The sequence below is a fragment of the Labrus bergylta genome, chromosome 15, assembly GCF_963930695.1.
Source record: "Labrus bergylta chromosome 15, fLabBer1.1, whole genome shotgun sequence".
Lineage (NCBI taxonomy): Eukaryota > Metazoa > Chordata > Actinopteri > Labriformes > Labridae > Labrus > Labrus bergylta.
The window spans coordinates 7542005-7562535 of NC_089209.1; the positions used below are offsets into that span (position 1 = coordinate 7542005).

The 20531-nt window shown below is 40.6% G+C and overlaps 2 protein-coding genes across 3 annotated transcripts in view; one reads left to right on the forward strand and one right to left on the reverse strand.

The window, feature by feature from the left end:
- aven (apoptosis, caspase activation inhibitor) overlaps positions 1-14628 on the reverse strand; it is a 38379-nt gene extending 23751 nt beyond the window's left edge. The window contains exons 1-2 of the mRNA XM_020628185.3: positions 14419-14628; positions 12894-13065 (exon numbers count right to left, since the gene is read on the reverse strand). Coding sequence (XP_020483841.2) covers positions 12894-13065; positions 14419-14613 — 367 coding nt within the window. The 5' untranslated portion in view covers positions 14614-14628. The remainder of the gene's footprint in view (positions 1-12893; positions 13066-14418) is intronic.
- chrm5b (cholinergic receptor, muscarinic 5b) lies at positions 548-19989 on the forward strand. Of its 2 annotated transcripts, XM_020628173.3 has the most exons (3): positions 548-1372; positions 7349-7480; positions 15446-19989. In XM_020628173.3, exon 3 carries the CDS (start codon positions 15519-15521, stop codon positions 17058-17060), a length of 1542 nt encoding a protein of 513 aa, XP_020483829.2. In that variant the 5' UTR covers positions 548-1372; positions 7349-7480; positions 15446-15518; the 3' UTR covers positions 17061-19989. The 2 variants fall into 2 exon arrangements, with proteins under 2 accessions (XP_020483829.2, XP_020483835.2); XM_020628179.3 differs by lacking the exon at positions 7349-7480.
- Positions 19990-20531: the final 542 nt, after the last annotated feature.

A 20531-nucleotide genomic window follows, 5' to 3' on the forward strand; every position in this document is an offset into this window, starting at 1 on the left:
GAGTGCACTAAAATCAAGCATCAGAAAGGAAAAAGTAAATACCTTTCTTGTCTGCTTTTCACCAAATTGTTTTACATTTCAACAACTCAGAAATTTCTTACCTCACATCACCTACTGGGGGGAAAAAATGCTATTCTGTTGACTCTCTCTCTTCAGCAAGAAGCTTATCAGAAAAGGGAAGGTCAAACAAGAAACATACAATAGAGGAGTCTGAGATTGCTTTGCAAACTGAAAGCAGGTTAAAAACTCTGCCAATTCCTTCTGGCTGCTTCCACAGTTCCCTCAAACTTCTTTTAAAGAGGTCACACGGTCAAACACATCATGGATTAAGGTCACCGTGAAGTGGAACGTTTGAGGAAGCAGTTGTGTGAATGCGTTTCCTCCTTTCCTCCTTCCTCCTTCCTCCTGCCGATACAAAAGGCAAACAATCGTCCCTCTTTGGACTGCTGTTGACACCCACATGGACTCCTCCTCCTCCTCCTCCTCCTCCCCCGGCTCCTCCCCCCTCCACCTCTCTGCTTCATCCTACTCCTCCACCTCCTCACCTCTTCCTCTCTTCCTCTTACATGTTGCTCAGTGCAGAGCTCGGATGCAGGATGAGGCTTCCGGCCATGTGGGAATTTCTCTTGACGGTGGCTCGTGGTTGAATCCGCGTGTTGGTGAGGACTTTCTTCCAAGAAGCAGCAATCAGAAGCCCGGCAGGGGACAAAAGGTCAGTCAAGCTGTGAAGCCTTGAGGAATCAGAGAAGGTTCACTCCGCTTTACTTGCCAGTGGAGTCACTCTAACTCTGCAGAAAGAGTGAAAACTGCAACTTGTTGCTGCTGTTGAAGATCTTCGGTGAAAAGGGAAGCTTTGATGAGATTTCTCCCTGATTACAGCCGCTGAAGACACCAGGAGCCATTTCCAGTAATTCACCCTTCTCTGAAAAAGGGTCTGATGAGGACCAGCGAGGCACCTTAGCTGCTGTCACATGGACATTGACACTGAACAGCTGTTGCATTCACCATCTCAGTAAAGAGAGAATCCAGGAGCGATACAGTGCGACAAGATGCTGAAAAACTTGTTTGCATCCCCTCGTACTTAGCAACTGGTGAGGATGAGAGATGCTGTGATGACCTACCTGTATTTGACAAGTGTGTTTTTCACCTCGTTGGAGAGAGGAGCGCAGGGCGATCAAAGTCAGCAAGAGGGAGCAGGGGAGGCAGCGGGGGAAAGTGTGAGGCAGTGAGAGGTGAAACAGAGAGGAGAGGAGAAAGTGACAGAACTGTGCCAGACTGAAGACGGAGTAAAGGAAAAATCAGTGTATCAAAGAACTGGACGCACGCCCGCGTACCGCAGCAGGATTGTGTTTTTTTGTAAGAGCCGTGCAAGGTGAGTATGTATTCTGTTTGATGCGGCTGTTATGGCAGGAAATTAAACAGCTCGCAGGAGCAGCTGTCAACTGACCCTAGTGACTGTTCAGTTAAATCATATCATAAACTCTAACATTATGAATTTTTTATTGCCGAGTAGTTATAAAAGCCTGAGTTAACATATTAATGACTCATAGAACAAGTGCTGGGGTTCATCAGCTGTCAGGAGAGCTTTTATAACTCGCACTCGGAGCTCTACAGCACAAGTGGTACGATGCAAATTTTAAAGAGTCACTTCTCTCGCACACAAATGATATTCATTTGAGCCTGAATACTTCATTTATGTCAATAAGGGTTTTTTTTGTGTGTGTGTGTGTGAGTGTGTGTGTGTAAGGTTGCTGTGCATGTTTGTGTGGATTTTAATGAAGGAAAAAGTGGGAGGTAAAAAGAGTGTGATTTAATTTAAGGTATCATTAAAAACCATGGGGATAGCAAAGCCATGTGACACTTTGTACCACTGTGATCTCAGAGGCTTCAAAACTACAAGCTTGGTCCAAACAGGGTGAAATTTGTACTTGATCAGACAAAACAGGGGATAAGTTAAATGTCGGAATAATTAATCTATTCATAATTATATCAGTCATTTTTCAAGACCAAATTACCCCAATTACACTCCCTTTAACTTGTAATACGTTGAGATTTTCAGTTACTTTAACAAAAAATATTTAGTCAATCTTCTTGTACGAATCAACTAGTTTGCAAAACACTAAACGTCTCTATCTTAAACAGCAGGGACACTATCAGATGTTTTTTTTTGCAACAGTCTGAACCACAATAACATAGAAACATATCATGCATGTATATTTGGGTTGTTAGAATACCAGATTTTTTTTTACTTTGATTTTTTTAACTCAGCTTCTAGTACAAATCAAATGATATTGATACCTTTTTGGGTACCATGGCAACCAAAATAGAAGTCCTAGGCTAAGGCACCAAATACTGTGCAGTTTCTTGTTTTTAATAGACAAAAACTGAAGGTGAACTCGCCCAGATTTCAGTACAAAATGTGAATTAGTAAGAAATGTGACTGTAGATCTGAAGTTTTCTCAAGTTTGAACCCTTTTATTTAATTCCATTGATCATTTTATTAACAGAGTTGGTATCGTTTTGAAACACATGACATCCAAAAGTATTTAAAAACATTTTGAGAAGCTTTACTAATCTACACATCTGAGTTTTTAAGACCAAGTAAGGAAGTGAATCCTCACTTTTAAGAGGCTGGATGTGTTAGAGACCGATGCTTGGCGCCTCTGCGACATATCTGCTTGAGTTATTAATTGATTATCAATGGTCGCAGATTCATTTTCATTTGATTGAATGAGCAAATGAAATGAACAATTATACCCGCTCTTGAATCAACTGGATATAATTGGATTTGGACGATAACTTGGACGCAATTAGCAATTAGAAGATATTAGCTTCAGCTCTAGGAGACAATGAGGGGCATGCTCCATTCTTTTCTAAAATGACAAAGACCACAGAGTTCCAACGGCAACAAAAATGGAAAAATTATCAATTGTTGCTGCACCATTTGTGATACTTGAGTGGCTGTTTAAGTCTCTCACTTTAAACGTTCAACATTTACATATTTAAATCTAATGTAAGGATCTGATTTTTCTTCACTGCATGAGGATTGCTAGTGAAGGTTTTGGATCGATGCTTGCCTAAAACATTCCTTTTTAAATGCTGACCTGCTGCTCTGGGGAAAAGCAGTGAACATTATTTTAATTCCTGAGGTTTTATGAATTAGGGACAAATTAAGAAGTTAATCTGCAGTTTTTTTCAAGAGGAGTTATCATGTGTAGCATAAAGACTAGAGGTAGGGGATAAAAACGATTTATGTAAAAATTGAGATTCTTAACTTCTGAGATATTTAATAGATTCATAACTTCCCATTTTTATTTTTTTTTGGTTAATCTGTCACTCCCTGCTAAGTGCTAAGGGTAGCTCTTTAACTCAGTAGAATGCCAAATGGAGCAGCAAGAAATTCAGCCAGTCTCACAGATGACTGGAGTAGACCCTGAAGTGTGTACTACTTCAAAAACAGACTTTGAATCATGAATCTAAAATCATTTTGAATCGAAAAATAGATTCTCAATCGAATCGTGACCCTGAGAATCGAATTGTGAGAAAGCCAAAGATTGCCAGCCCTAATAAAGACACTCAAACTATGGCAAAGGTATTTCGAGATCAAAGTGAGCAGAGGGATGATCTTGGTGTAGAGTGTCTGATCCACCTGTGGCTTTATTTAGTGTCACACTATGTCACACTATCCTCCTCCTCCCCCTTCATCATAAATCAACAAACAGGCAAACAAACTGATCACCTGTAATAATTCTTTGTTTCCTATTTCTGCCATCCGGACAGCTCAGGACGGGCTTCATTCCTCTGCTTTGACGCCACTGTCCTCCAGTCCACGCTGCTAATCAAGTATCCATAATGACACCGGAACATAGAAATGAATGGCGTGATTGGGACTATTCATCTCAGTTAGGAGAACGTCCTTGTGTTTGTCAATCTCGTTAGCAGGATCAGCGAGGCTCTAATGTGATTTCCTTTTGTCTCATTATGATTGAGGCTTGATAGGTGCCCATTAACGGGCCCGGCTTAACTACGGCTGCGGGGGATAAAGATTGATCCCTGTTTTAATGTGTACAGATAGATCACCGTGGTAGGATGTAAATAACTGTCTAGAAATTCCCCCCAAGTCATACAGACACACACAAACACACAAAGAGACATGTGGGCAGCATTACCCATAGCAACAGCACAATCAACCCCCAACAATGCAACACCCTGACTAAATAAATTCACCTTCAGGTTACAAAAGAGACGACAGCGATTTCTTCCTCAAGGCTTCATAGCAACTTGTGTTTCAAATCAATCAATACAGACGTCATTCAGCACAGGGGATAAAAACATTAACGCACGAAAGAAGTTTTTAAAACGCATTGGTCAGGGAATAGTTTGAGTTTCAAAAGGTTTCATCCTTGAAAAAGCAACCTGAGTGATGAAAGCGGTCCACAGCGTCCTCGCCTCCTGACACCCCTGACTCCTTTTTTATTTTATTTTACAGGGACAGAGCATATTAATAAACATTTCTGTTAGCGAAAAAGCTTGTTTTCATCCGTTTTCCCTGGCCAGATTTTATAAAAAGACTCCCTTAAAAAAATAAAATAATAATTCAATCGTCGCTAAAAGCTACAAATAGAAATATCATGACAGTAATGAAGGAGACAAGTAGCCACAGGTGAAAATACATAAACCGGCAGGCACTTCCATTAAATGCATTAAACATGCAGGACAAACGTGGAGCAGCATTGAGCAGACATAAAAATATAAAAAATTAAAGGTATTAGTAAAAGCACATATCCTATAACCTACTAAAGTAAATGTTACGTGCACCCAACAGGACAACATGTAACTCTATTATACAATAAACACGTATGTGAGACATTGAGTGAGCTAAACCTGAAGCTCACCACAATAGACAATTAAAGCATGGAGGACACATTCACCAACACCAGACACAAGGTGGCAGTAGCGGGCGGTTCAGGTTCAGTGCAGACAAATGTTGTTATTAATTAGCCAGTGTTTCTTATCACTAATGGTAAATCAAGTTTAATCAGAGATGTTCAAACACCTGAATACTAATAGCACCTGGTGTGTTTGGACAAGTGGTACACAATATTCATCCAGGAGAAGAAATAAAAAATGACCTTTACTTCAAATCAAACAGCCCTTTTATGTAATAGGGCTGCATTTTCTAATCAAATCGAGTACAGTGGGGCTTTAAATGGAGCTTTTGTGAAGGAGAATCAACCACCGTATGTCCAAACTACTTTATTAGAAATCAAAATAGATTGGCCAGACATTTCTACTTAAAAAGGACAAGTGGTCTGCATTTTGTATTTTTCACTTAAAACTTTGTGCATTGTATCCACGTATGGTGTGAATACTTGGTGTTATTTTAGTGCCAGAAGTCCTTGAAATTAAACTAGTACTGAATGCAGTACTGAACTTAGAGCCCGACCGATTAACCAAAAAAGTCTATTTGAAGTTCGTATTGAGATAACTTTGATTAAAGCCAATCAACTGATTTCAGCTCTTGAACATTTGTCATTCCATTTACCTTAAAGGTCACATTTAATCCTACTTTTAAACAAGTTTAAACGTGTGTCAGATGTCCCTACAACATATCTGTGAAGTTTCTTGCTAAAATCCATTCCAATCCTGTTTTTGATCATGTCTATAAACCCCTCTATATCAGCCCTGCTCAGGCTGTTTCTGTGTCTGTAGTCCGACCACGCCCCTCTCTGGAAGGGGATGTGGCTGGCTTTCTCGCACCATCCCCAATTACTTAATGTGAGAAGGCAGACTCAGAGGGCAGAACAAACACATAGCTTTGTGAGTGTCAACCATCTGGCTGATGTCATGTATATTTTGTGATGCCATGAAGGGAAAATGTCCAAATGTCTTGTTTGAGCACACATTTTCTGAAAAGTGGAGTAGGCAAAAGACGGAGTGGATGGTCTTTTCTCATAATTAGGGGGTTTGTAGACCAGCTAGGGACACAAATAAGTGTTCAAAAAGCATGGTAAAGTGTATTTTGCATAATACTGGACCTTTAAATTACAAATTTAGGATCATATCATTCACTTCAAACGTCAATAAGTAACTGTTCCTGGTCCAGGGCTTTCAACAATAACACATGATCTTCTACAGAAAAGTGAAGTTTGCAAAGTTATTCAACTTTTCAGAGTTTCCAACCTTTCCATTTGTTAGAAATTTAAATGTTTAAATCGTAAACTAATGGCTCAAATTCTACATATTCTGAATACATTACAGTCTCATTTTGTTATTAATTTATTTAACGAACATTTTGCTTCTGAACATGAAATCACGCTTTCAGATGAATAACAGCTTTGCTTAAAGTTATTCCTGTCCGTCTGTCGAGCCAGAAAATCTCGGCCTCTCTCTCCATCTGTTCCCGCTGGCACTGAAGCTGTGAAGCAACAGTCCATCTTGCCAGTCAAAAGGAACTTAGAGGTCATAATCAGACTGAATTATCATTTTATCTCCCACTTAATTCCCACATTTCTGTAGCTGAAAAAAAAATCTGTGATGTTTGAAGAGATTCAGAGCTCTCGAACCAGGCTGCTGGTGCTGACAGGTGTGTTTGTACTCTCCTCAGCAAGAAGACTCATGATCGCATTTTTCTTTTTCTTTTATTATCTGTTCCTACCTTCACCAGTAACTCAGGGGGTTGCTTTCATTAAAGACAGATCCCTCCACTTCAAATGTTTTTTTTTTTGTTTTTTTTTTATCTTATCTGAATTAAGGGGTCTTTGGATAGATGTCTAGGATATTAATGATTTTTTTATATGAGTCATAAACAAAATAAACACATTAGGTTTCTATACAACGGCAACAAAAATAGCTTGTTGTTCACTTTAGCAGTAAAGTGCTCCGGCAGCCACTAAAACAGGAGACAACACTGATACTTATTTATAGTATTACAGTAAAAAAGTGGGAAATGTAGGGACTCTGACTAATGTAAACTACAGTGCAATACATATCACTTTTTATTATTAACATTTTTATAAACCTCTCGTCCAACCCATATGGACTGTATAAAACTGTGGATGTTCCTATAGCGACCAAATCCCTTGCAAGTTATACGGAAATTTAAAAAATTCAGACTAACTCACGATAATAGCCTACAGGTGAGAAAACTGTCAAAATCAAGCCCAGTTTGTTTAAAAATGGCCAACGGATAAAACAATGTAATTAGGTTTGCCAAGTGTGGCTAACGTTAGCAGCGCCAGCACCCCCAGACATTTGTCCCTCCTGCAGATTAGCATCCACAGGTGATATCACACTTTAACCTGATGACAACCTACATACATTTTTATCTCAATGTTCTTTATCAAAGGTCTGCCGGACGCACAGCTCCTATGAGATGTAAGCTGATGTCTGCGCTTGTCTACATCCAGGCAGTAGAACGAGGAGAGCTGGCCCAATAACTGGAGCTACAGCCGGCCAAGGGCTACATCCCCATCTAGTGGTGGGTATATGCGTTGCAGTTTGAACATAACATTTGACCATCAGAGTGTCAGCATATACAAATATTAATAATCTGTTTAACCGACCAATAATTCTGCTGCCCACATGCTAGGGCAATGGCGCTTAACCATTTACCGGTACTAGACCTGAATGCGCACATCCTTACTGTATATAAAACCTGAATGACTTCACTCAGTGTAGAAGAGGCATCATGAAGCCCAACGATGGTGGTCACCATATTTGGTGATAACTATGGTTACCAATGTTTTGTAGGCTATAAATTAAACTATGCATCAGTTAATAGTGAAATACAAAGGTGATATTGACGGAACATAAAAAGTCAAGCTTCAGAGCTTTAAAAGTTACCTTGTTTCACTTTAACACAACTTTTATGCGTTGTGCCCCTTACTGTCAGAAACAAAACAATCCCCGCCCACTCAGGTATATATTTATACTGTTTTTTTGTTTTATGTTGTTCATATGGGCTCGGCTCTAATAACAGTGCTCCTGAAACAACATCATTATATTTGAGCCTTTCATCACAGAAAACACTCCTGTTGTTACTTAAATACTGCTCTACTGCACTGTAAAAAAAAAAGTATTTATTTAATGAAATTGTTGTAAAATCAGCTCCTAATCTCTCCTCATGTCTAACGCCTCCATCACAGTGCAGGTAAAGCTCTGCTGTTGACCTCTCTGCTCGGGGAGTTTGAGTCTCGTAAGACTCGCTGCTTCGGGCCATTTTTATCCAAAAATACACAACATCTGACCTGTACATCCTGTCCGATGCTGCCAACAAAACAAACAGATTAATCCACCACTTCTACACCTTGGATACACAAAGCAGCCGTGATATAATAAGTATTCTATAATAGCTTTAACCATAGGTAGAAGGGAGGTTTCCGTAATGAATTCTTGATTTCATGGCTACCTTAATTGGACCAGAAAAATGACTCTGGAAAGCTTTGCCTCCCACGTACAATTAAGTATCCTCCAGAGAGCGGCAGCCTCTTGCTGCACGGCATGACTAATCTGACAATGTGGGCAAAACACAGAGAGAGTCAAAAAACTCACAGGAGAACCTCTGGCATTTACACTACAACAAGAGGGGAGAGAGACCTGTCGCTGCAGCACTCTTCATCCCTCTAACAGCGTGAGAGAGAAAAAAAAAAACAATCCTATTCAGACAGTTAGATACTTAAACACCCATATGAAGGTAAATATGGCCCCACAGCTTCAAATACACATGCGAGTCAAAGTCCTGCGCCCATCTTAAGCATCAACTCCTGGACATTAAGCCCTGATATGTTTTTAATGACATTTTAATTGTGACTTAACTGACTAAAATTTAAAATGATGGGTTTTTATAAAAGGCTGATAATAGATAATATATACCCCAAATATAATTTATTATAATAGTATTTCTATTTTATTTTAAATGTATTCGTTTCAAAATGTTCAATGCCAAAAAATAAAATAACTATAATGATTGTCCCAGATTGATATTGTTTTTCCATATCGCCTAAAACAGACCAGTGTGTAATATTAAGTGATATCTATCAGTGGAATTGTAATAATAGTATAACAGGTCATTTTAAGGTTTGTGACAAGAACAACTGTATTTTTATTGCTAAAGATTGGCTCTTGTCAATCTCCATTGTCGTAAAATGATGACAATGCAGAAGTGCAAAAAACTGCTGTTCCTTAAACGTCCACTTGAGGCTTGCTCCAAAAACCAATGAATCCCCATTAGAGCCCATATTAATATGCATGTTTTACAGCAAACTGTACTGTTCTGGCAATCTAGAAAACAAAACAATAGGCTCGTCACTGTGATATGGCAGCACTAACGACCAAGCTGCCATCGCCCACAACTTATTTCTAGGTTTGTTTTGTGCTTTTGTAACTCTGGTTATACGAGATAAATAAGATCTCTCGAAAACAACCGGAAATAACTGAGTAAATAAAATATATCTATGTATGTCTGCTTAGGGCTTCGTTAGTTATCAAACTAATCTGTGGTTACATTTAAAGTCCACTATGTTCACCAGATGGTCTCTAATTTTGGTTCTAACTTGGTATTGGACAAGTAATGCACAGTGGGTTTGTTGTTGGATTTTTTTTCTCTGCTTCTTGTTGCAGCTGAAAATAAAACTGATTGGAGCTGTGAGACTGAGCCAAGACAGTGAAGGTGTCAGTTAAATGAATTATTCATATTCTGGTCAAAAGTTATACTGAAACTGCATCGCAGCCAACAGCCACTAGTGGGGGGTTTGAAGCCATACGCTGACTGTAGCTCCGGTTAATGGGCCTGCTCTCCCAGCTCTACTACCCGGATGTAAACAAGCACAGGTAATGAAAGCATCTTGACGGAGAAGCGCGGTTTGACAGGATTTTGATCTAGAAAACAGAGATAAAGATTTACGTAGGCTGCGTCAGGTTAAAGTGGTATATTGATCGTAGCTAAGTATAACTACATTTAGAACAGGAATGTGGACTGGTGGGGCCGGCAGCGCTAACGTTAGCCACACTTGACAAACCAAATTACTTTGTTTACCTGCAAACAATTTTACCTGAATTGTGCTCAGTTTTGACTGTTTTCCTACCTTCAGACTAGTCGGTTAAAGGCATCAACATTTCCTTTTAACCTACAATGAAAAGAGTTGGCTGGGAACATCTCTTATCACAGCTGCTTTTAATTTTATCAACAATTAAACTTTTGAGTTGAACCCCTGATAGAACTTTGAGAAAAAAAAACACAGACAATTACTGTATATAGTGGGGAAAAACACAATTATCTTCAAAAAAAGTAACCTTTAAGTGCCATGCTTTCCACTTCTATAAAATCACTGTTAGTGGTTTTGTTAGTTAATACAAGGTCAACGATTGGGTGTAACCCTGCTAGAACAGGTGAATTCACTACTCAGACCACATCCTGTTTTTATATGAAAACTAAAATAACCCAACACTTGATGATATGAAACCAAACATTTGCACATTTTCAAACTCAACACAGTGAAGTGCTTTCCTCTCTGCAGCAGTATGTTATGAAATCCACTCAGTCATGCTGAGAGCAGAGGAGACGGGCTGAAAGGGACGACTCGGTGACTCCAGATTTTTACATCAACATGTTCAAGCATTGTTGCCATAATGACTCCTGCGAAAGAGCTGACTTGTAATATAGTTTGAAGCAGAATGTAGCTTTTAGACTGTCGACGACACAACAGCAGATGTATGTGCTTAATAATGTGAGCTTCTGTGTTGACTAATTCCTTAATTGCCTGTAATGGGCCAAAACAAGTATTTTCTTCTGCTACAGTCAGATTTACTCATTTCTATATTTTCTATAACCATGAAGTGAATTGTTTTAGACTTTCAACCACAAAAAATTGAAGGTATCACCTTGTCTTTGAATCTACTTCAAGCATGTGAGGAAAGTCAGTAAATCATTCACTAACTACTAGTGTAGAAAATGATGGATACAAGTAAAAACCGAGCACAGGGATAGAAGAGGGTCCAAGTGTGTAAGCACAGAGGGACAGGCATGCAGGTGAAAGAGGAAGTCTATGTTTATAGTAACACACAGACACAAGAATGTTAAACTACAACCAAAATACTGAGAGGATGTGTTTTTTAAAATTACTTACAAAAATAAAGTTCATGAAAATGAGATAAAAACATGATGATTTTCTCAAATTAAGGACAGCCTGGGATGTTGAAAATCCATCAGTCTGCACACAGTATTGATCTACTTCAGATAGTTTCCAATACAGATCCACAGAGTCATATATTAAGCTCACCAAGCTGTAACATCCACACTAAGATTATCAAACAGTAACTACATCCAGTCTAATGTTCCTACTTTCACTGCCAACTAGTGGTCACAACAACCTGCAGCCTTAGCTGATTTTGACTACTGCTCAACAATACAAGGTGTGATTTCAAACAATGCGATGAAAATGTGAAGCACATGATAATGTGAAAGGAGAGGGGCGGGCAGAAAACAACATGTCTTCATTGCTCCCTCATCGGCCCTTTGTCTGCATCAAGTCAGACGTTCACATTTAATAGAGATTTATAAAGTTAAATCAATTTAATAATGCAGATGCTCTTTCTATTTTAGGCTGCAGATTCTTATTATTAGATGAGCTGCTAACAGCACAGCCCCGAGGGCACGACTCACTCTCTTCTATGAAAGCAGCAGAGGAGTCGTTGGTGGTTCTGAGAGGACAAAAGAATTTGAAGAGGTAAAATTTGGCTCTTGAAAATTGTGATAAGCACTTTTTACAAATGAAATTTAAAAACTAAACCTAAAGGAAAATAACAAAAAAAGTAACTAAACATTGAACCTGTATGCTTCTTACATTTTCTTTTTTTCTCATGTTTACATGGTTCATATTCTCCTCTTGTTAAAGTCCTTCAACAATTTCTAGGGAGCCAGCAGCTAAATAAAAAATGGAAAGCAAATATTTTGGGGGAGCGGGATCACCTTGTGGTGATGTCGCCTGCCCCATGTACAGAGGCTGCAGTCCTCATCACAGTGGTGGCCATGGGTTTGAATCCGACCTCAGTCCTTTGCTGCATGTTATCCCCCACAATCTCCTCCCAACACTCCCTGTCTCTCTTCAGCCGGCCAGGAAAATGACATAAAGTAATAAATATTTTCTAAAAAACACAATCAGATTTGGACAACGACCCTCTTCCTTAACCCAATTTAAGCCAGAAGTTTAAAGTGAAGGTCTTACATTATATCTTGGATCAGTCCTACATGTGAAGGAATAAGCATCACTGAGTTTTGCAACTTGTTTCTCCTGGGGGTGAAGAAATATCAAAAGTAATATGGATGAGACTGCTGAAAGATTAGAGGACCGCCAAACACTGACAAAGGCTGAAATTAGCAAACAAAGGCAAGATGAACAATGCAGCCATCTCACAGCAGTGTCCAAAAAGAGAAATTAAAGTTTTTCAGAACAACAAGTATTGACAAAGTATGACTCAGAGACGAGTACCATCGGACTCAGTGGAGCACAATACAGTTCCTTTAATCCAGTTATGCTTTCTGCTAAAACTGAGCCTACACTTATAAGTAGGCAAAATGTTGGAGCAGCACACAGAAATGTGGGAACTGGACTGAAATTTGTCACTCCAGTTTTTCTGAGACAAATTGGCTTAATCTGTTTGTCACGCAAACTGAGCCAAAATCCAAAAAAACGGACCGAAGGAGTCCAGAAATCCGTCGACTGATTCATATGTCAGTTCTTAAAATCAAAGCCAAATCAGCTTGGTGTTCTGAGATTATTTTCATGTTTTTGGAAGCTCTCTCCCCGGACTTGTTCCTCCTGCTCATGGATTGAATGTGCACTTTGGGTGTGGTGGGTAAAATAAAACTTCACAAAAGGTTGGCCAGAGCTTACCTGCTGACTCAAGCAGGACGTGGTAGTCAGTTCCTCTCTGAGTGGGCGTGTCGTCTTCGGGCTCCCGCCTCTCTGACTCAGCATATCGGTCCCAGTTGGACTCCAGTTTTCTCCTGGAGAAAACCTCCATCTTCTCCGCTTCCTCCTGAAAGTCACCCCCGTCATCTTTATCCTAACAGAGAAGAAAGTAAAAGAGTTAAACCACCGAGCTAAGGTAATGAACCACAAGCAGAAGTGATCAAATTCAAGTATTTCCTAATTGAGAAGGAAGGGATTTTGAACATGACGTTGTATGGACCAAAATTGTCTTCCACAGTCTTGGAGACACAATTTGATTTACATATTTTACTTCTGTACCATCATCTCTCAGAGATGAAGTAAAAATTGCAAGTTGTTCAAATACGTCCGGAAATTGATAAAACATCAAAATCGTTTGGCTGCTGCACAGCCAGCCATCCCACCATCTAAAAAAAAAAAAAAAGAGCTAGAACTTATACCACAGAATAGATAGTGTTACACAATGTATTCAGAGCACATCGTGTAACATGCTCATTAACACATAGCTGTGATTCAGTATCTGTAGCTAAGCCAAACACAAGAGTCAAAGTAAATGGCAATCCACACTGTAAAACCAAACTCATTAAATTTGTTTTTCTTCTTCTTCCTCGATCACACAGCTGCACAACCCTTAAATAAAGTTGTCATGGATATGTGCACCAGGAGACGTTTCATAAGAGTTCTTCTTCTTTCGCTCAGTTTTTCCGATCCCCTGTCAAGTCAAACACGCAACACAATCATCAACAACCCCACGTTCGCTATGGATGCACCAAAGGAGATTTTTATGATTGCAATCAACAAGCCCCTATGTACCGAAAGGAGATTTGTATGATTGCAATCACTGAGCCCCTATTGTTTCCTGTCTAATTCTGTAGTTTCCATGGCAGGAGCATCAGCTGACAGAACATCCCGGTGGAAACGAAGCTGAGCTCTCTGGTGTCATACCCGACGCCCTGATCATAGGATGACAAATGTTTAAGTGCTGTGGATACATTTCAAGTGTTTGAGATATAATTTCTTTAATGAAAAACACTTCATTATTTCATTATATGCATTATGTGTTTAGTATCATTGAAGTGATGATGTTTACACAAACACCACTTCTCTAATTTACTGCAATCCAATATTTATAGTATTGATGCTTATGTTTCATGACGCAAACACTGTGCTGATTGTACGGGGGGGGAAAACGTACAGGCAAACGTAATGACGTCATAGCACAAACTTAGTATCTTAAGTTTTCAAACTAGTCTTTTACATGTTGTTTTTATACAAGGACGGTGATGAAATATAATGTTTTTTAATGCCGAGTTAATGAGTTTTAAACGGGGAAGTTGTGTATTATCGTGACAGCTTTAAGAGCATGTTCCTGATGACGCAGATACAAAATCGCTATTTTTTGTAAAGGGGTTTGGCGGAGCTTTGAAGTGGGACCGCCAAAAACAACGCAGCTTCCACGCTCCCTCACCCGGTGATGGAAGTCCGCTGCACGGCCGCTTCCCCCGCGTCCACGACCCCGGTAGTGGTCTCTTTTCCCCCTGCCTCGCTGGTGACCTCCTCTCCCTCTGCCTCGGTGTTCACCGCCATGACTGTCGCTGTCGCTTCCTCCCCTGCCGCCTCTTCTCCAGCTGCCTCCCCTGCCTCTGCTCGGTCTGTCCTCCATTGCTGTCAACTTTGGCCGGACAGTTTAGTCTGTGACACCCGGTGACACCGCAGAGTTCGAAACGAGTGTAACATCGAACTGCGCCTACGACAAAACAGCGTTGGATGGTTCCGAGTCCGGATTTTTTCCGAAATAATAATTAGCAAACTAATCTGCAAAAGTAAAATACTCAGTACTTCATTTTCAAAAATTCAAACATTTGAAGAACAACATTTGAACAAAACAGTTTAAACACATACATGCAACATACAAAAATATGTCATACAAATTGCCAACCTATAGCCTATTCAGTTGAATTGTATAAGTACATGCAATGTGAATATGTAATGCAAAAGGGAAAAACAACACTGTAGTTTTTTTTCATTATTATACAATTCTGAACTTAAGGGATGAATGCTATATTCATATTTTTTTACTTGCTCCTATAGTCGTATTTGTTATTTTGAGGTGAAATTACTTAAATTCAAGAGTAGATTTAAGTAATTTCCCCCCTTTTTAAAAACCATCAAATAAATAAAACATACAGATAATTCAAGTGATGTGATTGTGTGCGTACATTTTCACAATCTCGAGACCAAACAAGGTTAATCCTATCACATAAAGCTGGTAAATTGGTTATAAGAAAGCAGCATTGTATTCAACATCTCTATTCAAACTGTAGTGTGAAGAATTCAACATTTTTAATCTAAATACACAGAATACTGCTACTTAAGCCTTATAAAGTATTGTGCATGTATTTTGTGTGACTCTTTAAAACAGAGATTTTTTCAGAGTTTAAGTTTAACAACATATTTAACATGTTCTTCTTGTTTGTCTTTTTTTTAATTTTCAGCTCAAATCTTGATGGAGCAGCAGGGGGCCACCTTTCTCTGACCAGTCAACTGAAGCGCACATAACTTAGCATCATGGATGTAGATCTTCCAAACAGCACTTTCGCCAACACAACCCATGTCCAGGTCGCTCCCCACAGCCTCTGGGAGGTCATCGCTATCGCCACAGTGTCGGCCATTGTCAGCTTGATAACCATTGTTGGCAACGTGCTGGTGTTGCTGTCCTTCAAAGTCAACAGCCAGCTTAAGACTGTCAACAACTACTACCTGCTGAGTTTGGCTTTCGCTGACCTCATCATTGGAGTGTTGTCCATGAACTTGTACACCACATACATCCTGATGGGTTACTGGTCCTTGGGAAACATTGCATGCGACCTCTGGCTAGCGGTGGATTATGTAGCCAGCAATGCTTCTGTTATGAACCTACTGGTCATCAGCTTTGACAGGTACTTCTCCATCACAAGGCCACTAACTTACCGGGCTAAAAGGACTCCAAAGAGAGCCGCCATCATGATCGGTCTGGCCTGGCTGGTGTCTTTCATCCTCTGGGCGCCACCCATTCTGTGCTGGCAGTACTTTGTAGGAGAGAGGAAAGTGCCTCCTGACCAGTGCCAGATCCAGTTTCTGACCGAGCCGGTGATCACATTTGGGACCGCCATCGCCGCTTTCTACATCCCTGTCTCTGTCATGACAATCCTTTACTGTCGGATCTACAAGGAGACGCAGAAGCGGACCAAGGATCTGGCAGAGCTGCAAGGGCTCGCCCCAGAAAACGTTCCGGAGGGGACGAAACCGCCGAAGACGATCATCCACTCATGCTTTCATTTCAACAGAGAGAGGAAGGAGCGGAGTCAGGCCTCCTGGTCCTCGTCTAATCAGAGTAATGTCACTAAAACCACGACTCGATCGGATGAGGGGTGGGTGAAAGCAGATCAGATCACCTCCTTTAACAGCTACACCTCATCTGAGGAGGAGGAGCAGCATGTGTCCATCGAAACGCCACAGGGATCTTTCGAAGAGCAAGCCATGGGACAGAGTAGTAAGAACGGGCAGGTGACTGATTACACAGAGGATCAGTATTTCTCCACTCCTCAGAAGAAGAACAGCAAAAAGCAGATTTCTTACATGTTCAAACCTGGCTCCAAAGGTAAAAATGGCAAACCGGTAAGTGCGACACCCTCGCCCTGCCCACTCGTAGAAGAGCAGCCCCCAAAAAACGCCTCCCCGGCCTCCTCCACCACCTCCAAACCCATGGACCCCGTCCTGAAGAACCAGATCACCAAGAGGAAGAGGAACGTGCTGATAAAGGAGAAGAAGGCGGCCCAGACCCTCAGCGCCATCCTGCTGGCGTTCATCCTCACGTGGACGCCGTACAACATCATGGTGCTCATCTCCACCTTCTGCACCGAGTGCATCCCCATGTCCCTGTGGCACCTGGGCTACTGGCTGTGCTACGTCAACAGCACCATCAACCCAATGTGCTACGCTCTGTGCAACAAGACCTTCCAGAAGACGTTCCGCATGCTGCTGCTCTGCCAGTGGAGGAGGAGGAGGAGAGGCGAGGACAAGCTGTACTGGTGTGGACAAAACCCAAATGTCAACAACAAAATGACTTGATCTGCGGCATAAGAGCATATAGGCTAATTAGTATTTCCCACGTGCAGATTTTCTTGATATGTATATATACTGTAGTGAGTGGGCGTCTTCAGCATGAAGTGCTGCATGTGATTTTGTTGTGTCAGTACATGCAGGTGAAAAAAAAGGAGCTGAGTCGAAAGCAGCACTTACAACTGCTGCTGCAACGGATTTGATCGGAAAATGTTCATCCTCAAGGTGGCTACAGATTCTAACAGCAGTTCGAGAACGGGTTCAGTTCAGATTATTTATCTTAAAAGGGAAAAATACTTTGTTTTTACAAGTTGTTTACAGGGGATGTGGAGTGATTTTCTGTGCTTGAAAGCAGCAACCTCCAGTGATGAACATGAAGCCAATGCAGAAGTGAGAAAAGCTGCAGTTCCTCGAGTGTCCACTAGAGGCTATCTCTATCTAAAAAATGTAGAGGGGGATGAATTGTTGGAAACCTCATCCATTTTCAGATAAGGCCAAGAGTTTTGCATAATTGAGGGCATGGCTGATTTGAATGAAAGCTTGGCAGGTTGTAGCTGTTTCCCAGGAGGCTCCAGGCTTCACTTCACCTGAATCTGTTACTGACCTTTAACTGTTTTGCGTTGGTGTCATTGTTTTGAATATGCTAACAAGATGACCAACAGGAGTTAGATGGGCGTGTTTCTGCCACCAAGATTTTTTATTCAGCCGTCCTCAACTCCACCTCTTTGCCTGCTTCTAAATAATTCATTCAGAGAAAGCATTTCTTATTATGGTGGCCGCCATTATTGGGCTTCACATCCCGCTTCAGAAAACCCACAATTGAGGTCACTGCGACTACATCCATGCTTTCTCCTGTATTTCTTTGAAAGCCATCTGGTGTCCTGGAAAGAGCTGAGCGAAGTCTGATAAACTGCCTCATGATATGTCACTAGAGGCCTAGAGGCCACATCAGCAGCTACTGGCCCCACACATCAAAATCTCCAACTACATCAGTCAGTGATTAAGTTGCATTGTGGGTAATGTAGCCGCAGTCTTTGAAGAGGAAGAAGAATGTGTTTAAGATAAAATATGATATGTCTGTTTCTGCTGCATCAACTTTAAACTGTCCATCAAGAGAACAGCGATGTAATAGGAATGCTATAGGATGTCATTCATGGAGCACGTGTATGCTACAGAAATCACACATCAGTACGTACACAAGAGGGTTACTGGCCGCTGTAATCATTTCTCTTCAACATACCTTTCATTACAGAAGCCCTAAACAGACTTGCATCTATAAAATTGATTTATTACAAATAATTCCTGGTTGTTTTTCTGAAGATATTGACGCATTTATCTCGTATAAACCAGCACAAAACAAACATGAAAAGGCTTACGTCTTACCTCATTAGTGTGGGCATGTCATGCTGAGGTCTGTATCACACTACTGTTTGTTCCTATTATCACGGGAAAAAACTAGCTTTGTTATCTCAAGATAATGAGATTATTTAGCAGGCCCGGTTATACAAGGGTGCACCCTCATTACATGTTTCTGCACCCTCAATTGAATGGACGCAAAAAAATAACTTGATTCATAATTTTTTCAACGATTAGAAATAAAGGCTTCAAATGACAACAGTGTTTACTCCATGATCTGATGGTTATGACAGGTGCACGTGATCTGTCTGTTCACCGGGGACCACATGAGGGGCCCATAGCACCTACGCTTTTTTTTCATTGCTGCTGCTGGTCACTGTAGCTGCACCCCCTTTTTTCTCACATGCACCCTAAGTCGTTTTGTTCTGCAACCAAGCCTGTAAATAAGTCAAGGTCTGGAGAAAACAACGGGAAATGTCTCGTCATCACATGAAAATGGAGAAAATAAAACGTATGAATGCAGGTCTGCAAAGGGCTTCCAGAGACAATAAAATCATCTCCTCTTTGAAGTAATGTGACTCCGATATAAGAGATTGGGGACAAAATCTACAGTCCAACCTCTGTGTAAAAAATAAAAAGTTAAAGTCTCACAATCTCTTTATTGTCCAGTTAATCAAGTTTTCTATTTTACTGCCGGAAAGAGAGATTTCATGGGGCAGTTGTTTGACTTGTGTTACATTCCTGTGTTCTTTTTTTAGAGCAAACACTTGGCTGGACAGTAAGGAATCTGTTTTTTAAGCACTTATTTGAACAAGGCCTGTGTGTGTATTTTGACCCCAGTTTTTTACACAGGAGTCACACTTTTAGAGAAAACACTTCCGGCTCGTTGCAAAATTGAAGAACGATTACAACCTGTGCGATCATGTGGTCAAAAAAAAAAAAACACCAACTCTGAACCTGCCCTTCAAATCCATGTATTCTTCTTTATTCTATCCCTCACGTGCACTGTATATAAAGAACACATTGTAGGCGTTCACATTTCAAGGTCATTTTAAAGAACGTATTTCACTGAAACTGTTGGATTTTACACATCACAGACTGTAAATGTTGATTTCTTTGTGTATTTTTAGTGTGCAGTGAATGTTCTCTCTTTTGTTATTATCTTGGCTCTTGCAACCAAAGTTGACGATGTGTTCAGGGGCTAATCTGTGCATTTGAGTTGCATTAGTTTCACAGTTGTAACATGACAGAAGACATTTGAATGGATAACACTTCTCTGTTCATGTCATTTAACTCTAAGAAAAAAAAAAACTTGGACACATGGTATTTGAAGCCACTTCTCTCTGATGGACGAGCGCTGCTGTTGTACATTTTTGCACTTTTGTGTCTTTAAAAATGATGTAACGTCAAATGTTATCGCTCGAAAAACTCTGTGCCTTCTGTTTCTGCTCGGAAGGCTAAAAAACGCTTTGTGACTGAACCTGTGCTCGTCGTCTGTCTGTGTGATTCTGTGAAAGTGAGTCAGAGTGTACTGATATTAACAGTGAAATACAAACTCAACATGAACATTTTTAACATCCTATCTGACGACTCTTTATCATTTGTTCCGTGAATATTCTCCTTTCATTCAGAAATCGTGCAAGTTATTCCCCTCCCCCAACACTTGAGTTGTAATCTAAACCTGCCAAACGTACAACAGGTGCTGTGATGAAGTCCTGTGAGATGTAAACCCTTCTTCCAGGGAGGTGTAACTAAGACAGCAGAACACTTAGGAATCAAAAATACACCATTTCAAACACATGCAAGGCTGATGAGGTAATAAGTCAGCAAAGGCGCTGCTTGTCAACAGGCAAGGCAGGCAACTACTTGGGGCCCCAGACCAGTAGGGGGCCACAGAGGGCAAAACAAATTTAAAGGCTTTATATGCGATTTTTCACACTTAACTGTAATAGAAATCAAGTATATCCTCGGAAAATATGTCTGTGAGTCATGACTGTCTACAATGGGTGTAACACCCGAGTCCCACTGTCTGTGATGTTTTCAGAGTTTTCAGAGTCCTATCTTCAGTTTGTTTACATCGCCTGGACGGCCGGCTGACTCCTCCCCTCGCGTATAAAAGTTGTT